General features: G+C 44.7%; 1 protein-coding gene across 3 annotated transcripts in view; it reads left to right on the top strand.

Annotated features, from left to right (window-relative positions):
• Positions 1–19,656, top strand: part of POT1 (protection of telomeres 1) — a 149,009-nt gene that overhangs the window by 13,150 nt on the left and 116,203 nt on the right. For all 3 annotated transcript variants that reach the window (XM_073328243.2, XM_073328242.2, XM_073328241.2), the window contains exons 3-4: positions 6,196–6,268; positions 9,513–9,604. In XM_073328243.2, coding sequence (XP_073184344.1) covers positions 6,196–6,268; positions 9,513–9,604 — 165 coding nt within the window. The remainder of the gene's footprint in view (positions 1–6,195; positions 6,269–9,512; positions 9,605–19,656) is intronic.

Here is a 19,656-nt window from a genome sequence, read left to right as displayed (position 1 = left end):
GCTCTGCATGGTCACCTGCAGCTTGCCACGCTGGCCAAACAGGAAATGAGATTCAAAAGTTCACGGTTCTTTTCCTGTCTACCTGGCCAGTGCATCTGAGTTGAGAGTGCTGTCCAGAGCGGTCAGAATGGAGCACTCTGGGATAGCTCCCGGAGGCCAATACCATCGAATTGTGTCCACAGTACCCCAAATTCGAGCTGGGAACGTCGATTTAAGCGCTAATCCACTTGTCAGGGGTGGAGTAAGGAAATCGATTTTAAGAGCCCTTTAAGTCGAAATAAAGGGCTTCACTGTGTGGACGGGTGCAGGTTTAAATCGATTTAACGTTGCTAAATTCGACCTAAAGTCCTAGTGTAGACCAGGGCTTAGTGTGTCTGGTGATAGTGCAGTATTTTCGCTGATTGTAAAGGAGAAGCTAGATACAATCGCATTTTAGGACCCTTGTCTCACATTGAGAGAGCTTGATTCTGCTGCAGCCTCTTCTAGGAATAAGCAGGTGACCGTGAAAGAGTTGTTTGGCACAAAACAATGCAGTTAGCAAACTAATCCTTTTTAATGTTGAGGAAGCAATGTTGAATGCTAAGTGCTCTGGAGAATCCAGTTTTGCATGGCTAGCTGTGAGCAACCCTAAAATAGCCTGAGATCATCTCAGTGGTTGAACTCCATAGAATGCATCTGATGAAGTGAGCTCTAGCTCACAAAAGCTTATGCTCAAATAAATTTGTTAGTCTCTAAGGTGCCACAAGTCCTCCTTTTCTTTTTACAGATACAGACTAACATGGCTGCTACTCTGAATCCATAGTTACTGTCGCTCTCCAGAGGGATTACCATGTTGCAGAGCTAAAAGGAAATGAGCCGAATCAATTTTTAATTTTTTGGCCAATGTCTAAATTCATTTTGTCCTCAATGAATTTATCCTGACTCAGCAAAGGTGATAAAGGAACACATAGCAGCATGGAATTTAGTCTAGTTTAAAAAGAAAATCCTCTTGCTACAGCTGCCCTGAGTCTCCCCACTGTCTTTTGTAGTTTTACAATCACATTTTCCTGTTGTTTTTTTTTTATTTTAAAGTTCCCCTCTCCTTTTGCTGTATGAAGCTGACTGCTCAGGGGAATCAATGAAACTGACTAGATACGAAGTACTAAACTGCAAGAGTAGACCAACTAATTTTAGATGTTTGTTTAGGCATAAGTTATCAAATATTTTCAGACAAAAATTTGATTTTCTTAAGTTTAACTGCCAGCTGAAATGAAATAACACATTCCAAGCTATTCTGTTGGAATGTGTTATTCTGGAGATTATGTATTGTAAACCATTTTCCAAACCTTTTCACGAAGGTGTTTGGATACGTGAGGGACAGTGCTGTGAAAGTGAGCAAGTACTGGGCAAAAGCCTGAAACACATACTACTTAATGGAACACGTTTAACATCTTGGCACATCTCCTGTACTTCTTGGGGAACATTTGGAGGAGGAGCTTTAGGAACGTAAGTTTTCTAGTGGTAGTTGGGGAAGAAAGAAAATAGGGCAATTCATAGCTACTCCAATGAAAGCCATTTACAAACAGTTCTTGCAGTGTCACTGCAAATACTTAGGCCACGTCTGCACTTACTGTGAATCGATGCTGCTGCAGGTCGAGTGAAGACCCACTAAATTGACCGCAGAGCTCTCTCTGGTCGATTCCTGTACTCCACCATAAAGAGAGGAGGAAGGTAAGTCGATGGGAGAGTGTCTCCTGTCGACGCAGCATGATGTAGACACTGCAGTTAAGTCCACCTAAGCTATGTTATTCATAGAGTTGGGGTAGTGTAACTTAAGTCGACTTACCCCAGTAGTGTAGACAAGCTCTTAGTATTGCTTTCCTTGTTGGTCATTGCAATGTTTGATTTCCTGATACTTTTTGCTACGTAGGACACTTGGATTAGGACAGCTCCTTTTCCAAAGAAAGGTACAGCAACTGACAATGGTGTAATTTTGTCAAATCAAAATTTTGTCTATCAAATGTAATTTTAAGGATGTAGAATACATAGTATGTATCTGCATCAGTAGAAATGGGCAAAACATGAGGCAGACTAACTGAAAGCCCACTTGATTTATGTCACAAAACTGGATTTTGTCACTTTACCAGAAGACACAGATAAGCTTTTGAGTACTGAGATGCAAAAAGAAAGGAGCAAACCAAAACACACACACCATGGTAAGATGCACCCAGACACTGCAGGAGTGCTTGGAGCAAAATGAAAAGGAGTACTTGTGGCACCTTAGAGACTAACAAATTTATTAGAGCATAAGCAGCAAAATGGTTGATTATATCAGCCAGGTGCACCTAATTTGAAGCAGTGCAAGTACTTTATCGACATAGGAAGCCTTGGAGGTTATCAGATATCTTTCTAGTAAACCAGCTTCTGAGGATTATATCGCCGTGAAAGCACAACTGGATTGAGTGAAAAGGACGTTGTTTAGTTTTATCAGGTTAGCACAGAATGTTTTCCAGACTTGAAAGTTTTCTTTAAGTGCCAGTCCATAGTGCAAGTGATTAAACCTTCTTTTTATGTTCTGTCAGTGGTGCTCAAAGTTTTCCTGCTGTGCGTCCCCCCCCCCCCCCCGTCCAACCACCACCAGTAGTGGAATCTGTCTGTGTCCTCCCTCCATTACTGCACAGTGTGCTCAGTGGTGGAGCTGGGGGCGGAACTGGGGATGGGGGAAGGAGCTGAGACTAGAGGCGAAGCTGGCCTGGGGGCAGAGAGGGAATGAGGGCAGAATTGGATTGGGGTGGAGCAGGGAGTGGAGCAGAGTTGGGCTGGGGGAGAGTGGCACTGGGTGGAGCTCCTTTCCCACTCCTGTGGGGGCTGGCCCAGGCCTCACTGCAGGGCTGCCTCTCCCTGTGCTCCTGCATGTTCCTCTGCATCCCCCCAGAGGACCACTGTGTTATACTAATGCTAGATGTTAAATGCAGGGGCATGAAACCAGAGAACTTAGGTCAGCATATAGTGCTGCAACAGAATGAACTCAAATGAAGAACAGTTCCTCCAACAAAAGTTCCAGAACACTTATTCTTGCTCATTTGTTTTTATTAAAATTTGGTGTCTCTTTTTTTAACAACTTGTGCACAGGTTATCCTTTGCTTGTGTCAAGGCTGATTCCCCACTCTGGCACTCTGAATGCAGGAAGTGGGGGCCTGCAAGGATTCTAAAAATTAATACTGGCCACTCTAGGCTTGTATTAAACTTGTATTAAACTCACAAAGTTACAACTTTTCTCTGACCTTGGATGGGTAGATGCTGCAACCACCCAAGTGCAAAATCCTTTGAGAACCCAGGAAGGCGCACTTGGGAATTCCTTCCTGTGGGGTAAAATGTAAATTTTATTAGAAACAAAAAGAAAATACATCTGGAAACTCAGGCAAGTGCTAGATTTAAAAAAAAAACAACAAAAAACCCACTTTCAAGGAGTAAGCATCAAGAACAACTTTCTTGAGGTGCAGCTTAAAAGTTAAAAGCAAAACAAAAGCATTTGGGGTTATCACAGCGGAGTCCACAAGCCATAAAGAAATAAAAAGACATAAACCTAATTGCATCTTCCCAGACATTTCCTGATCTACTTACATATCTGGGATTTCAAATGAGTAGTTTTAGGTATGATACCGAGGATTTTTCATACCTGGCCCCAAGCTTCTTACAGCATACTTGCTCCCTGTTTGCCTCTCCCCGAGAACAACAGACAGAGAAAGGGGAAGTTTTTTCTCAATTTTAAAAAGTTCTATCCTTCCCAATGGCTTTTTTGGTCAGGTGCACACTCCCTTCCTTTTACCTGTGCATAATAGGGAGACTTTTTAACTCTTTACAGGTAAAGCAAGTAGAGAACAGCTACTAAGAGGGATTTTATAGCTAACTGGCTCGCTGAGTGTTCATAGAAGGGAGCCCGCCTTTCATTTATCACAGATTGTCATTAACTCTTCAGTTGCTTTCTCCCTTCCGCCCCAACCCCCCATCTTTAATCAGTTTCTGCTCTTTTACACTGGTAGCTCCATTAGATTCAATGGAACTATGGATTTAGACTGATGTTACTGGCAACAGACAAAATTTAGTGAATCTTTTTTAACAACTTGTACACAGGTTATCCTTTACTTGTAATTTTAAATAAATCCCCAAATTAAAATATGAGTGGAAAATCTGTTTCTTCAGGTACTTTTAGGGACATTTCCAGTACCTTTATAAAGCATAGTTTTAGTGGTTGCTGGTGATTAAAATGTGCATTTATAACATTTCATGTTGCCCCATAAACTTGCCATCTTGCTCCTGAAAAGTGGCATTATTACCATGATAAAATACAGCCTATGTTATAACTTTTTCTTTGTTTTGTTCTAAATGAAACACTATTGCTGCTTTGGCAGAAATAAAGCTGTACAACATGTTCTGAATCACTATTCTATTTGAAATATGTTGAAGATTAGGGGTAGTTGGATTTATTTTAATAATTACCTTTTTAGACAAAAAAAGAAGAAAAATTATTTGGATTTAATGTGGAGACTTCTATTTCGGTTACTGGTTAGTTGCCGAATGTTGTTTATTTCTTAAAGTGTCTGTAATAGATGGCTATTGATAGGTAGTCTATACTTCATTTAGCTTTTGTGCCTCCTCCTTTTGTGACAGCTGTTTCCACTGCCTAACACTGTCTTCTAATATTTAACCCACACTTCCCGTGATGCAATATAAGACCACTATGACTCTTTCTGTCCTGGCTGGCTGGTAATAACATACCTGTCATCTTGGTAATGCTCCTTTTGTGTTTTTATAGAAGGTTGTCTTTCTCCCTCTCTACTGCAACCATGTTTTCTCCATACTGAACATACCCAGTTCTCTTACAGATAGATAGATATATATATTGATTTTTCAAACCTTATGTTTTTCTTCCCCCTGAACCATTCTCCATATTGTTCTATTTTTAAAATGGGCATAGTACTAAACCTGCCAAATGTGGAGGAATGCACTCAGTTGACTTACATGTTCTGTTAATTAACCTTTTTATGGTAAAATCCCTTTTTTGCCCCATTCATTCATTCTAAGCAGATGTCCAGTATAACTAGAATTGGAATGCAATGATATAATTCTGTGCTTCCATTTGACTTCAGTGTAAACGGAGTTTGATTGTTAGTAGGTTACCCTGTACAGCCAAAAAGTATTTGCAACGTTCACACAATGGTGTGATTCAACGCTACAAACCCCGGGTTTGGATGATACCACTATTCTGATCAGTTCTCCACATCTTAAGTACCATTTATACAGAGGATTATTTATTCCCATATGAATTTCTGTATTTTTGTCTCTTGACTCTAATTTCACATGCATCTCAATATTTTCCTCCAGAATATTTGCAATCCATTGTATCTTCTGATTATTTTGCATCACCTCTTTAGCCACTTTTTTTACGTCTGTGAATTAGCCCTTCATTTGCCCTTAACTAGCAAAACCTATCATTGTGGTACCTACTTTAAGTACATGGCCTACATTTCTGAGGTACTCGTTAGCATCTGTGTAGCAACTACTGACAACAACTCTTGCAGAAATGTTGTTGAGAGTTGCTTATGTGTCTGTCCACTTGAATCTTTGTCAGAAATCAAATTTATTTTTAATGCCTACATATTTTTATCTCCTGGTTTGTAACTCTCAGTTAATTATTTTGTTATGCTCCTCTGTCTAAATATTATTTCCTATATTCTGAGAGGCTATTGTTTTCCTGCCTTCTCTGGTTTACTTGCTTTAGTTAACTTCTCACCGGATATGTGCTGCTTTTCTCCGAGTGGAAAGTCCAAGAACATATATATGAAAAGCAGTGATTATTTTAGTTTTGGTCACCTATTAGCCACTTGCTTTCTTCCTTTCTCGTTGCTTTAGTCTAGATGATTAAATTGCTCAATGTCAAACACCCTCTTAGAACTGACACCTTTTGGTTAAAATTCACTTACTTGCTCTCATATCTTCTTAACCTTTACCACCAAATTACTCTAAACCTCCCCCCACAATCTATTTGTCAAACCACAATAACATTAATTCATGCTGGACACTCCAGAGCAAAAGCTGGCTTTGTGCTTTGAAGCTTCTACCAGTTATTTCTATTGCAGTGACCCAGAGTTGCTCATAGCTTTATTTTGGAGTTTTTTGTTAATCAATTTTTTTTTGTCTCTTCTTTCATTTCAGGGAACAGTTATTCTCTCCTACCCTTTAACTAAACTTGGAAATGGAACAGAATTTTTCAAGATTGTACTTCAAGGTATTCCCATTTAAACATACAATTCTTTACTTCTGTTGAAATTACTAATGCATCTCTTAAAATTTTGCTATATCAGTATTAATAAACCTTGGAAAAGAGCTGTTTTGTTGTGTTCAGCACTTGTATACGTTCCCTCAGAATATGGTATTTTAAATTTACATGCCACTGAGTCATTTGAAGCAACGTGACCATAGTGCTTCAACAGACTTCTTGTAGTTATGCAACCTTGTAATCTGTTGTTATAGATTGTTCCAGCAATATATTACTTTTATGTACTGTCTTAATGCTGCATTTCTTCAGTTTGTAACCACTTGAAAAACTGAAGAGCAACTGAATCAAATTCAGTAGTAATCACCATGGTTGATATATGAAAATAAAGCATTTATTGTGGCCATTGTGCTGACAGAAGATATAATGTATAACATATTGAGTCCTATTCCAGGTTGAACAGATTAAAGCTATATCTTTAACTAATTGACTTGGGTTTTAAAAAAAGAGACATTTAGTAGTCAAGACTAAACTGCACAGCTAGAAGCTGAAACAAAAGATGAGGAAGGGAAAGATTGCCAGTGAGATTCAAAACAACTGCTGAGAAGCCCAGTTCCTGTGGAGAAAGAATGCAGATGGTGTTCCTAGATACTGCTCGGGGCACTAACTCTTGTATTGGACTCTGGCAATACAGTGTCTAAGGGCTTGTCTACACTGGCAGTTTACAGCGCTGCAACTTTCTCGCTCAGGGGTGTGAAAAAACACACCCCGAGCGCAGCAAGTTTCAGTGCTGTAAAGCACCAATGTAGACAGTGCACCAGCACTGGGAGCCATGCCCCTCATGGAGGTGGGTTTTTTAGAGCGCGGGGAGAGCTTTCTCCCAACGCTGCGCCGCGACCACACAAGACCACACAAGTGCTGCCGTGGCAGTGCTTTAGCGTTGCCAGTGTAGACTAGCCTTAAGTTTTGAAGTCCCTCTTCTGGCCCAGAAGAAAATATTTTATTTCTGTCTTCCTCCTTCCCACTTTACTTCTGCTCGCCCCCATCCTGTCCTCCACTAGAGGATCTCTGCTACTTGACTCCTCTCTGTCTCCTGGTTGTTGTATGAGGGTAGGGAAAGGGGGGCTAATCTATTACTATACCTCTCCAGCCTCAAGGGTTATTTTGTGGTTCTTGTCCTCTACTCTCTAGTTACGTTTACACTACACATCACTTTCAGCAGCGTGTTGTGTACACGTAGCTACATGCCAGAGTGAAAAGCACATTGTGTCCACACTGCGGTGTGCAGCTAGATGATCCAATGAAAAGTTCTGGCAGAGGGGAGGCAGCAGAGAAAGGCTCTATCAGTGGGGAAGCAACAGGACACCGCGCTGACAAAAATAGCAGTGTAGATGGGGAGGCACGGCTTGGGTGAGTTGAGAGCCTTATTGGATGTGTACTTGAGTATATACCCACACCCTTCAAGCATGTCTTTATTCTACTTGCCTAAGCCATGCCTCACCATTTACCCTGCTGTTTGTACCTGTGCTACAGGGTCTACATGAGTATGTGCACTATACACCCCTGAAAAGCATGCAGTGTAGATGAAACTTATCTGCAGTGCTGATGCTCCTAGCACACAGAGGTGGGCAAACTATGGCCTGTGGGCCACATCCAGCCCACGGGACTGTCCTGCCTGGTCTCTGAGCTCCTGGCCGGGAGGCTTACCCCCGGCCCCTCCCAGACAGCCATGCCACCACGCGGGCGGTGCTCTGGCCTGCCACTCCTATCGGGCAGCGTGGCTGGCTCTGGCATGGTAAGGGAGCGGGGGGGTTGGATAAGGGGCAGAGGGTCCCAAGGGACAGGCAGGGAGCCGGGGGGGGAGGGGAGGGAGGTTGGATGGGGGTGACCGGGGGGTGGTTGGGGCGGAGGTTCTTGGGGGGAGGGTCAGAGCACGGGGAACAAGGGCAGTCTGATATGGCGTGGGAGTCCCAGGGGCCTATTAGGGGGTGGGGATGTGGATAGGGGTTGTGGCAGTCAGGGGACAGGGAGTGGGGGGGAGTTGGATAGGGGGTGGGTTGGGGCGGATAGGGGGTGGGGGGCTCCTGTGAGGGGGCAGTCAGGGGTCAAGGAGAAGGGGGGGTTGGATGGGTCAGGGGTTCTGAGGGGGGTGGGAAGTGGGAGGGGGTGGATAGGGAACGGGGGCTAGGCTGTTTGGGGAGGCACAGCCTTCCCTACCTGGTCCTCCATACAGTTGCACAACCCCGATGTGGCCCTCAGGCCAAAAAGTTTGCCCACGCCGTCCTAGCAGCAGGTGAATTTGATGCAGTCATTGTCAGTTTCACTGCTACCTACTCAGGTCTGAATAGACCTGAAACTTCCCCAGAGTTTTGTTAATTGCACTCTGCTGCGAGTCAGGTTATCTATGAGCCTCAGCAGGGGCACTGGAGTTCTTTACAGTTTCAAAAAAATGACTGTATCGATTCACACATGGATGGTCATTTCTGTAACCATAACAGCTAGAATATGTTTTAAAATGAAAGCTTAATTATAGCAGATATTCAAACCTAGGTCTCCCAGCTCCCCGGGGAAAACTTCTTGGTACTTACAAGTGCATGAAGGGACTTTTTTCAAGTTGCAGTGGGGGAGGTTTAGATTGGATATTAGGAAAAACTTTTTCACTATGAGGGTGGTGAAACACTGGAATGCGTTACCTAGGGAGATGGTAGAATCTCCTTCCTTAGAGGTTTTTAAGGTCAGGCTTGACAAAGCCCTGGCTGGGATGATTTAACTGGGAATTGGTCCTGCTTCGAGCAGGGGGTTGGACTAGATGACCTTCAGGGGTCCCTTCCAACCCTGATATTCTATGATATGATTCTATGATAAGTCATGGATTATCTCCATATAAAATAGTTATACAATATATTCTTTGCTAATACAGAGAATTAAATATAACTTAGTAGTGTATTCTATCTGTAACATCATCCAAAGTGGGAGCTTTGTCACTTCTATGTTTAATATACATTGTTTCTCTGTACATGCACATTTTAAATTGTGATCAAACACATGAAAAGTATTCTATTTCATATAGACAGTATTGTTTGTATAGCTGCTTTTCTGGGCCTTTTAAAATATTTTGCATGTATATATCAGTTTTCGTTATTCAAATAAAAATGTGTTTTGCATTGTATAGAATGTTTTTGTAGAGACTTTTCTGTCACCATTTTGGTATAAAAGGATTTGTAGTAATCTGGTTTGTTTATGCTTCTTGTTATAGAGTCAGAGAATTCATGTTCAAAGACCAGCACCGTCAATGTTTTATTCTTTGGAAGGTTGGCAGACGATTGTGGAAAAGTTGTACATCAAGGGGTAAAAATTTTTATTTCTTCGTCTTTCTGAGTGGCTTTTCTAAAGATGTAGCTTAATTTACTATTCTATCTAATTTGTATGGCTGTCATTTAAAATAGATTTTAAGCGACATATTGAGTCGTTATTAGAAATATTAACTAGAAAGGAAAATATAGTTTTGATTATGTTAATTTCTTATTAACCCAAAAAGTAAACTAAGAAATTGATTATTTTATATTATCAGAATACCGTCCTGTTTACCTAGCAAATGAATGTGGATGAATATTGGTGAATGGTGACTGAGGCTGCCCAGTTATGAATATAAGTAACATTTATGTTGTAGTTTGACGTAGACAGTAGATTAATCACTGAGTTGATTTAAATGACACTATCAAGCAAAAAGTGTTTTGAAAATGCCTAAAATTGTGTAACTTTTACTATTTATGCAGTATAATTGGTGTACCTTACTCTTTGTGGATAATGAATCTAGCAGTAGAATATACATACAATATAATAGTAATGCCTATCTCTTGTATATAAAACCACATATGGCACTTCCTTCACTGGCTGGCTGCTGTCTTCATAATGCAGCAGAGTTACATGTTTGGTTTAATATACCAGTGAGATGCATGTTAAGTCAAATCAGCACAAGAGGCTGGTTGTTATGGGCCTAAAGAAGGAAAATAAAACAATTTTAAACAACGAATGTGCTAAATATTGGTTAGCTTGGATGATGATGACGCTTTAGTAAACTGATGTGCAGATCAGTAGTTAAACTAAAAAAAGGAAGGCCAGAAAAAAGTGAATCTGGTACATAGCTGTGTTTTAATGATTCAACATTTTTGAAGTAAACAATTTGAAGCAAAAATCAGTGTGAATTTAGTGTGGAAAGACCAATGGCTTGGGTAATGTACTTGGCAAGCTTCTTTGCACAACTCTGTCACTACATTTTACCACTGTACTAACCTATGGGGTACACGGATGCGCGCACACAACTGACCACTTTTCAGGGCGGGTCTGGAAATGGGCAGCTTCAGCCTGAGTTACTCTGTATTTGTGGAGTGTATGAAATGCATATGTATTGGGCTAGCTCTGCTCTTTTAAAGACCAACCAGCTTTTTTTTTTTTTTTTTTTTTTTTTAACTCCGAGCCAAGTTATGACTTAAACTTGGCTCTCAGTAGAAAAAAAAAAAAGAATAGACTTATACTTCTCAAGAGAAGCTTTAATACAAAACCATATCAGCTTCAAAGATTCATTCATCAGACCATGAGGAAGGTGGGATGGAAGCTGCTGGTTTCCAGGGCTACACTGAGAGCTTTAAAATCCTTGAGATTTAAGAGATGGGCAAACTACGGCCTGCGGGCCACATCCAGCCTGCCAGACTGTCCTACCCGGCCCTTGAGCTCCCGGATGGGGAGGCTAGCCCCCGGCCCTTCCTCTGCTGCCCTCCTCCCATGTAGGTATGCTGCCACGCGGACAGCGCAGCTTGCACCTGCCCACCTACTAGGCTTTCCAATAAGCCAGTCCTGCCACTCTGAGCAGCATGGTAAGGGGGGTGGGGGGAGGTTAGATAAGGTGCAGGAGTTTCCGGGGGGCAGTCCAGGACAGGGAGAAGGGGGCGGTTGGATGGGGCGGAGGTTGTGGGGGAGGGCAGTCAGAGGACAGGGAACGGGGGCGTTGGATAGGTGTGGGAGTCCCAGGAGGCCTGTCGGGGGGGGGGGGTGTGTGGATAGGGGTTGGGGCAGTCAGGGGACAGGGGGTGGTTGGATGGGGGAGGGCCTGGGGCGGTGGTTGGGGAGGGGGGCCTGGGAGAGGGTGGTCAGGGGACAAGGAGCAGTGGGAGTTGGATGGGTCGGAGGTTCTGAGGGGGGCAGTCGGGGGTGGTAAGTGGGAGGGGGTTGATGGGGAGGCACAGCTTTCCCTACCCAGCCCTTCATACAGTTTTGCACCCCCGATGTAGTCTCTATGAGACTAGCTTAAAAAAAATCCATGAATATTCTTTTGGCCGAAATATCGATCCATCACAAATATATCAAATGTAAAGTCCTAGATTAAGGCTAGAAGGAACCATTATAATCATCTAGTCTTATTGCATCTGTAACACAGGTCAAAGAGGCTTAGCGGTAATTTCTGAATCAAACCCATAATTCTGTTTCAGCTATAGCATGTTTTTAGAAAGATATCCAGTCTTGATTTAAAGATTTCAGGTGATGGGGAATCTTCTACATCTCTAAGTAAGTTATTAGTTACCCTCACTGTTAAAAACTTGTGCCATATTTCTAGTCTGAACTTGTCTAGCTGCTATTTCCAACCTTTAGATCTTGTTATGCTTTTGTCTGTTAAAGTGCTGTCTACTGTCAGAAATCTCATTCCCATTTAAGTGCTGGCAGACCATGATTGAATTTCCTCTTAACCTTCTCTTGGATAACTAAATAGACTGAGCTGCTTTTATGTTGCTTAAAGGCATGTTTTCCAAGGTAGACCAGTTTTTCAGCAGCCCCTTTTTGTGAAATTGAGCTTGTGTATATTAATTTGGTCTTTAAGCTGATGAAGGGTCCTTTTGAGCCATTTGGTACATATGAGCTCAAGGAGGGTACATGGGAGGTCATTTCAGACTTTGGTAAAGACTTTGGGTCACAGGGTGAGCTTTGTTCCATGTGACTTATTTCTGTGGGTTCTGATGTAACTCAGAGTCTTGTCTAATTGTTTCTCAGATTGAATCCTTCACTGTTGTAGACTGGCATGCCTAGAGCTTAAAGGTCACGTCAAGTCTCATGCAGTTTGGGGCAGAGTAGCTTTTGCTGACAGCCTCAAATCTCTGCAGCAGATTTGCAAAGCAACTACACGGTAGTTTATACGAAGATTGTCAAAGTCATGTGACGTCAAGAAACAAATCCAGGTTCAGATAGTCTTGTTCCAGAGCCGATTCCCCACGTCACCAGTGGCTGAGTCCTCTGAAAATTAAAGATCTGGTGGTTTTTGCCCTTCCTGGCAGAAATACAAGCTGCAAAATAAGCAGCAAAATGAGGCCCTATGCAGTAATTAGAAGATCAGAGAGCGGAGCAGCAAACAGCAGCCACTGAACAGCCAATTTCAAATGTCCAGAGTGCACCAGCATCAGTGTTCAAACCTCCGTTGTGACTTAGAACTTCATTATACTTACACCACTTCTAAAATGTGGTGTTGGGTTGTGGTTTTTTTTAATTGTTCAGTGATAATCTGAGTGGATGAATTTGAGTTCTGGAAAGAACGGAGCTGTGACTCAGCAGGGTTTAATTAAAAAGCAAGATTATTATTCTCGATACACAAGCCCCCCTCCTGATAAGATACAGAAGGCAATAAAGATCAAAATGAAAGGAAAATACTTTGATAGCAACAGTTCCTTTCCAAGATCCTGATCTGAAATACTTTTTGGACTGCAGTAATCCGTAGACATCTCCAGCAGAGTCTGTTCTGGGAGACAAAGGTCAATATGAGTTAGAGTATGTCTACACTACGAAATTAGGTCCAATTTATAGAAGTCGTTTTTTTAGAAATCAGTTTTATATATTCGAGTGTGTGTGTCCCCACAGAAAATGCTCTGAGTGCATTAACTCGGCGGAGTGCTTCCACAGTACTGAGGCTAGAGTCGACTTCCAGAGCATTGCACTGTGGGTAGCTATCCCACAGTTCCCGCAGTCTCTGCTGCCCGTTGGAATTCTGGGCGGAGATCCCAATGCCTGATGGGGCTAAAACATTGTCGCGGGTGGTTCTGGGTACATATTGTCAGGCCCCCGTTCCCTCCCTCCCTCCGTGAAAGCAAGGGCAGACAATCGTTTCGCGCCTTTTTTCCTGAGTTACCTGTGCAGACACCTTACCATGGCAAGCATGGAGTCCACTCAGCTCACTGTCACCGTATGTCTCCTGGGTGCTGGCAGACGCGTTACTACATTGCTACACAGCAGCAGCAACCCATTGCCTTGTGGCAGCAGACGGTGCAATAGGACTGGTAGCCGTCATCGTCATGTCCGAGGTGCTCCTGGTCGCCTGTGTGAGGTTGATCAGGAGCGCCTGGGCAGACATGGGCGCAGGGACTAAATTTGGAGTGACTTGATCAAGTCATTCTCTTTAGTCCTGCAGTCAGTCCTATTGAACCATCTTATGGTGAGCAGGCAGGCAATACGGATTGCCAGCAGTCCTATTGTACCATCTTCTGCCGAGCAGCCATGAGCTGTGGATGGCATGCAGTCCGTCTGCACCGTCTGCTGCTAGCCAAAGATGTAAAAGATAGATGGAGTGGATCAAAACAAGAAATAGACCAGATTTGTTTTGTACTCATTTGCAAACCCGCCCCCTCTCTAGGGGACTCATTCCTCTAGGTCACACTGCAGTCACTCACAGAGAAGGTGCAGCGAGGTAAATCTAGCCATGTATGAATCAGAGACCAATAAGAACAATAACTTAGGTGTACCATTTCTTATTGGAACCCTCCGGGAAGTCCTGCCTGAAATACTCCTTGATGTAAAGCCACCCCCTTTGTTGATTTTTAGCTCCCTGAAGCCAACCCTGTAAGCCATGTCGTCAGTCGCCCCTCCCTCTGTCAGAGCAACGGCAGCCAATCGTTCCGCACCTTTTTTCTGTGCGGACGCCATACCAAGGCAAGCATGGAGGCCGTTCAGTTCACTTTGGCAATTAGGAGCACATTAAACACCACACGCATTATCCAGCAGTATATGCAGCACCAGAACCTGGCAGAGCGATACCAGGCGAGGAGGCGACGTCAGCGCGGTCACATGAGTGGTCAGGACATGGACACAGATTTCTCTGAAAGCATGGGCCCTGCCAATGCATGCATCATGGTGCTAATGGGGCAGGTTCATGCTGTGGAACGCCGATTCTGGGCTCGGGAAACAAGCACAGACTGGTGGGACCGCATAGTGTTGCAGGTCTGGGACGATTCCCAGTGGCTGCGAAACTTTTGCATGCGTAAGGGCACTTTCATGGAACTTTGTGACTTACTTTCCCCTGCCCTGAAGCGCATGAATACCAAGATGAGAGCAGCCCTCACAGTTGAGAAGCGAGTGGCAATAGCCCTGTGGAAGCTTGCAACGCTAGACAGCTACCAGTCAGTTGGCAATCAATTTTTAGTGGGCAAATCTACTGTGGCGGCTGCTGTGATGCAAGTAGCCCATGCAATCAAAGATCTGCTGATATCAAGCGTAGTGACCCTGGGAAACGTGCAGGTCATAGTGGATGGCTTTGCTGCAATGGGATTCCCTAACTGTGGTGGGGCCTTAGACGGAACCCATATGCCTATCTTGGCACCGGAGCACCAAGCCAGCGAGTACATAAACCGCAAGGGGTACTTTTCAATAGTGCTGCAAGCTCTGGTGGATCACAAGGGACGTTTCACCAACATCAACGTGGGATGGCCGGAAAAGGTACATGACGCTCGTATCTTCAGGAACTCTGGTCTGTTTCAAAAGCTGCAGGAAGGGACTTTATTCCCAGACCAGAAAATAACAGTTGGGGATGTTGAAATGCCTATAGTTATCCTTGGGGACCCAGCCTACCCCTTAATGCCATGGCTCATGAAGCCGTACACAGGCAGCCTGGACAGTAGTCAGGAGCTGTTCAACTACAGGCTGAGCAAGTGCAGAATGGTGGTAGAATGTGCATTTGGACGTTTAAAGGCGCGCTGGTGTAGTTTACTGACTCGCTTAGACCTCAGCGAAACCAATATTCCCACTGTTATTACTGCTTGCTTTGTGCTCCACAATATCTGTGAGAGTAAGGGGGAGACGTTTATGGCGGGGTGGGAGGTTGAGGCAAATCGCCTGGCTGCTGGTTACGCGCAGCCAGACACCAGAGTGGTCAGAAGAGCACAGGAGGGCGCGGTACGCATCAGAGAAGCTTTGAAAACCAGTTTCATGGCTGGCCAGGCTACGGTGTGAAAGTTCTGTTTGTTTCTCCTTGATGAAACCCCCCGTCCCTTGGTTCACTCTACTTCCCTGTAAGCTAACCACCTTCCTCTCCTCCCTTCGATCACCGCTTGCAGAGGCAATAAAGTCATTGTTGCTTCACATTCATGCATTCTTTATTCATTCATCACACAAATAGGGGGACGACTACCAAGGTAGCCCAGGAGGGGTGGTGGAGGAGGGAAGGAAAATGCCCCACAGCACTTTAAAAGTTTACAACTTTAAAATTTATTGAATGCCAGCCTTTTGTTTTTTGAGCAATCCTCTGTGGTGGAGTGGCTGGTTGGCCGGTGTCCCCCCCACCGCGTTCTTGGGCATCTGGGTGTGGAGGCTATGGAACTTGGGGAGGAGGGTGATTGGTTACACAGGAGCTGTAGTGGCAGTCTGTGCTCCAGCTGCCTTTGCTGCAGCTCAGCCATACACTGGAGCATACTTGTTTGATCGTCCAGCAGCTTCAGCATTGAATCCTGCCTCCTGTCATCACGCTTCCGCCACATTTGAGCTTCAGCCCTCTCTTCAGCCCGCCACTTACTCTCTTCATCCTGCCACCTCTCCTCCCCGTCATTTTGTGCTTTCCTGCACTCTGACATTATTTGCCTCCACGCATTCGTCTGTGCTCTGTCAGTGTGGGAGGACACCATGAGCTCAGAGAACATTTCATCATGAGTGCGTTTTTTTTTTTTTTCTTTCTAATCTTCACTAGCCTCTGGGAAGGAGAAGATCCTGTGATCATTGAAACACATGCAGCTGGTGGAGGGAAAAAAAAGGGACAGCGGTATTTAAAAGGACACATTTCATAAAACAGTGGCTACACTTTTTCAGGGTAAACCTTGCAGTTAACATTACATACATAGCACATGTGCTTTCGTTACAAGGTCGCATTTTGCCTCCCCCCACCGTGTGGCTACCCCCTCAACCCTCTCCATGGCAAACAGCGGGGAACATTTCTGTTCAGCCACAGGCAAACAGCCCAGCAGGAATGGGCTCCTCTGAGTGTCCCCTGAAGAAAAGCACCCTATTTCAACCAGGTGACCATGAATGATATCTCACTCTCCTGAGGATAACACAGAGAGATAAAGAACAGATGTTGTTTGAATGCCAGCAAACATACACTGCAATGCTTTGTTGTACACTGATTCCCGAGTACATGTTACTGGCCTGGAGCGGTAAAGCGTCCTACCGTGAAGGACACAATAAGGCTGCCCTCCCCAGAAACCTTTTGCAAAGGCTTTGGGAGTACATCCAGGAGAGCCACGAATGCCAGGGCAAATTCATCCTTTCACATGCTTGCTTTTAAACCATGTATAGTATTTTTAAAGGTACACTCACTGGAGGTCTCTTTTCCGCCTGCCGGGTCCAGGAGGCAGCCTTGGGTGGGTTCGGAGGGTACTGGCTCCAGGTCCAGGGTGAGAAACAGTTCCTGGCTGTCGGGAAAACCGGTTTCTCCGCTTTCTTGCTGTGAGCTGTCTACAGCCGCCTCCTCCTCCTCCTCATCTTCTTCGTCCCCAAAACCTGCTTCCGTGTTGCCTCCATCTCCATTGAAGGAGTCAAACAACACGGCTGGGATAGTGGTGGCTGACCCCCTAAAATGGCATGTAGCTCATCATAGAAGCAGCATGTTTGGGGCTCTGACCCAGAGCGGCCATTCGCCTCTCTGGTTTTCTGGTAGGCTTGCCTCAGCTCCTTAAGTTTCACATGGCACTGCTGTGGGTCCCTGTTATGGCCTCTGTCCTTCATGCGCTTGGAGATTTTGACAAAGGTTTTGGCATTTTGAAAACTGGAACAGAGTTCTGATAGCACGGATTCCTCTCCCCATACAGTGATTAGATCCCCGACCTCCCGTTCAGTCCATGCTGGAGCTCTTCTGCGATTCTGGGACTCCATCATGGTCACCTGCAGCTTGCCACGCTGGCCAAACAGGAAATGAGATTCAAAAGTTCACGGTTCTTTTTCTGTCTACCTGGCCAGTGCATCTGAGTTGAGACTGCTGTCCAGAGCGGTCACAATGGAGCACTCTGGGATAGCTCCCGGAGGCCAATACCATCGAATTGTGTCCACAATACCCCAAATTCGACCTGGCAAGGCCGATTTAAGCTTGTCAGGGGTGGAGTAAGGAAATCGATTTTAAGAGCCCTTTAAGTCTGAATAAAGGGCTTCATTGTGTGGACGGGTGCAGGTTTACATCGATTTAACGCTGCTAAATTTGACCTAAAGTCCTAGTGTTGACGAGGGCTTAGATACCCCTTGAGGTCTTGCTTCCTTAAAAGCACAGTACTAAATTCTCACTCAACTTTTGTTCGTGTTTGTATCATCACTGTACTACGGTACTATGAAGCTCCTATTAATGAATTATTTTAAAAAGAAATAGAAAATGTAGCTGGCCAGTAGAGAAACACAGTCAGTTCAAGAAGGTTGAATGCTTTAGCACTGCTTGACACTTAGCCCTGGTCTACACTACGAGTTTAGGTCGAATTTAGTAGCATTAGATTGATTTAACCCTGCAGCAGTCCACACAACGAAGCCATTTTTGTCAACTTAATGGGCTCTTAAAATCTATTTCTGTACTCCTCCCCGAGGAGGTGATTAACACTGAAATCAACATTGCCGGGTCGAATTTGGGTTAGTGTGGACTCAGTTTGACGGTATTGGGCTCTGGGAGCAATCCACGCTGCTCCATTGTGACCTCTCTGGACAGCACTCTCAACTCAATGCACTGGCCAGGTACACAGGAAAAGCCCCGCAAACTCTTGAATTTTATTTCCTGTTTGGCCACTGTGGCGTGACCACGCAGAGCTCATCAGCAGAGGTGACCATGATGGAGTCCCAGAATCACAAAAGAGCTCCAGCATGGACTGAACGGGAGGTACGGGATCTGATCGCTCTATGGGGAGAGGAATCCGTGCTATCAGAACTCCGTTCCAGTTTTCAAAATGCCAAAACCTTTGTCAAAATCTCCAAGGGCATGAAGGACAGAGGCCATAACAGGGACCCGCAGCAGTGCCATGTGAAACTTAAGGAGCTGAGGCAAGCCTACCAAAAAACCCAAGAGGCAATCACTCACTCGGGATCAGAGCCCCAGACATGCTGCTTCTATGATGAGCTGCATGGAATTCTAGGGTGTGCCCCTACAACTACCTCACACCTGTACGTGGACTCCTGCAAGGGAGTCTCACACAACAGGGATGAGGATTTTGGGGACGAGGAAGATAACACACACCAGGCAGGCAGAGAAGCCGTTCTCCCCGACAGCCAGGAACTGTTTATCACCCTGGAACCAATACCCTCCCAACCTGGGCTCCCAGACCTTAAAGGTGGAGAAGGCATCTCTGGTGAGTGTTCCTTTGTAAATATAATACATGGTTTAAAAGCAAGCGTGTTTAATAATTAATTTGCCCTGAAGAATTGGGATGCGTTCGCGGCAAGTACAGCTACTGGAAAAGTCTGTTAACGTGTCTGGGGATGGGACAGAAATCCTCCAGGGACATCTCAATGAAGCTGTCCTGGAGGTACTCCCAAAGCCTTTGCAAAAGGTTTCTGGGGAGGGCAGCCTTATTGCATCCTCCCTGGTAGGACCCTTTACCACTTCAGGCCAGTAACATGTAGTTTGGAATAACTGCATAAGAAAGCATGGCAGCGTGTGGTCCCGCTGTTTGGTGGCATTCAAGCAACATCCGTTCTTTCTCTCTCTATGTTGTCCTCAGGAGAGTGATATCATTCGTAGTCACCTGGTTGAAATGGGGGATTTTATTAAGGGGACATCAGAGGTGGCCGTTCCTGCTGGGCTGTTTGCCTGTGGCTGAAAAGAGATCATCCCCACTGTTAGCCACACTGTGGGGGGAAGGGTGAAGCAATCATCGCAGAGAGTTGGGGCGGGGTTTAGTTGGGTTTGTGCTGCACGTTAACCTGAAAACATCAGCCGCTCCTTTTAAATGGCCAATGTGTCTTTTTCAATTTTAATCTCCCTTTTTTTCCTCCCGCAGCTGCGAATGTTTCAACGCTGCGACTAGCATCTCCATCCCAGAGGCTAGGGCAGATAAGAAGGCGAAAAAAACACACTTGCAATGAAATGTTCTTTGAGCTCATGCAGTCCACCCAAACTGAAAGAGCCCAGC

Source organism: Lepidochelys kempii, chromosome 1, assembly GCF_965140285.1.
Source record: "Lepidochelys kempii isolate rLepKem1 chromosome 1, rLepKem1.hap1, whole genome shotgun sequence".
Classification (NCBI taxonomy): domain Eukaryota; kingdom Metazoa; phylum Chordata; order Testudines; family Cheloniidae; genus Lepidochelys; species Lepidochelys kempii.
Note: the sequence above shows the minus strand (reverse complement) of the source record. Positions and strands in the feature narration are given on the sequence as shown.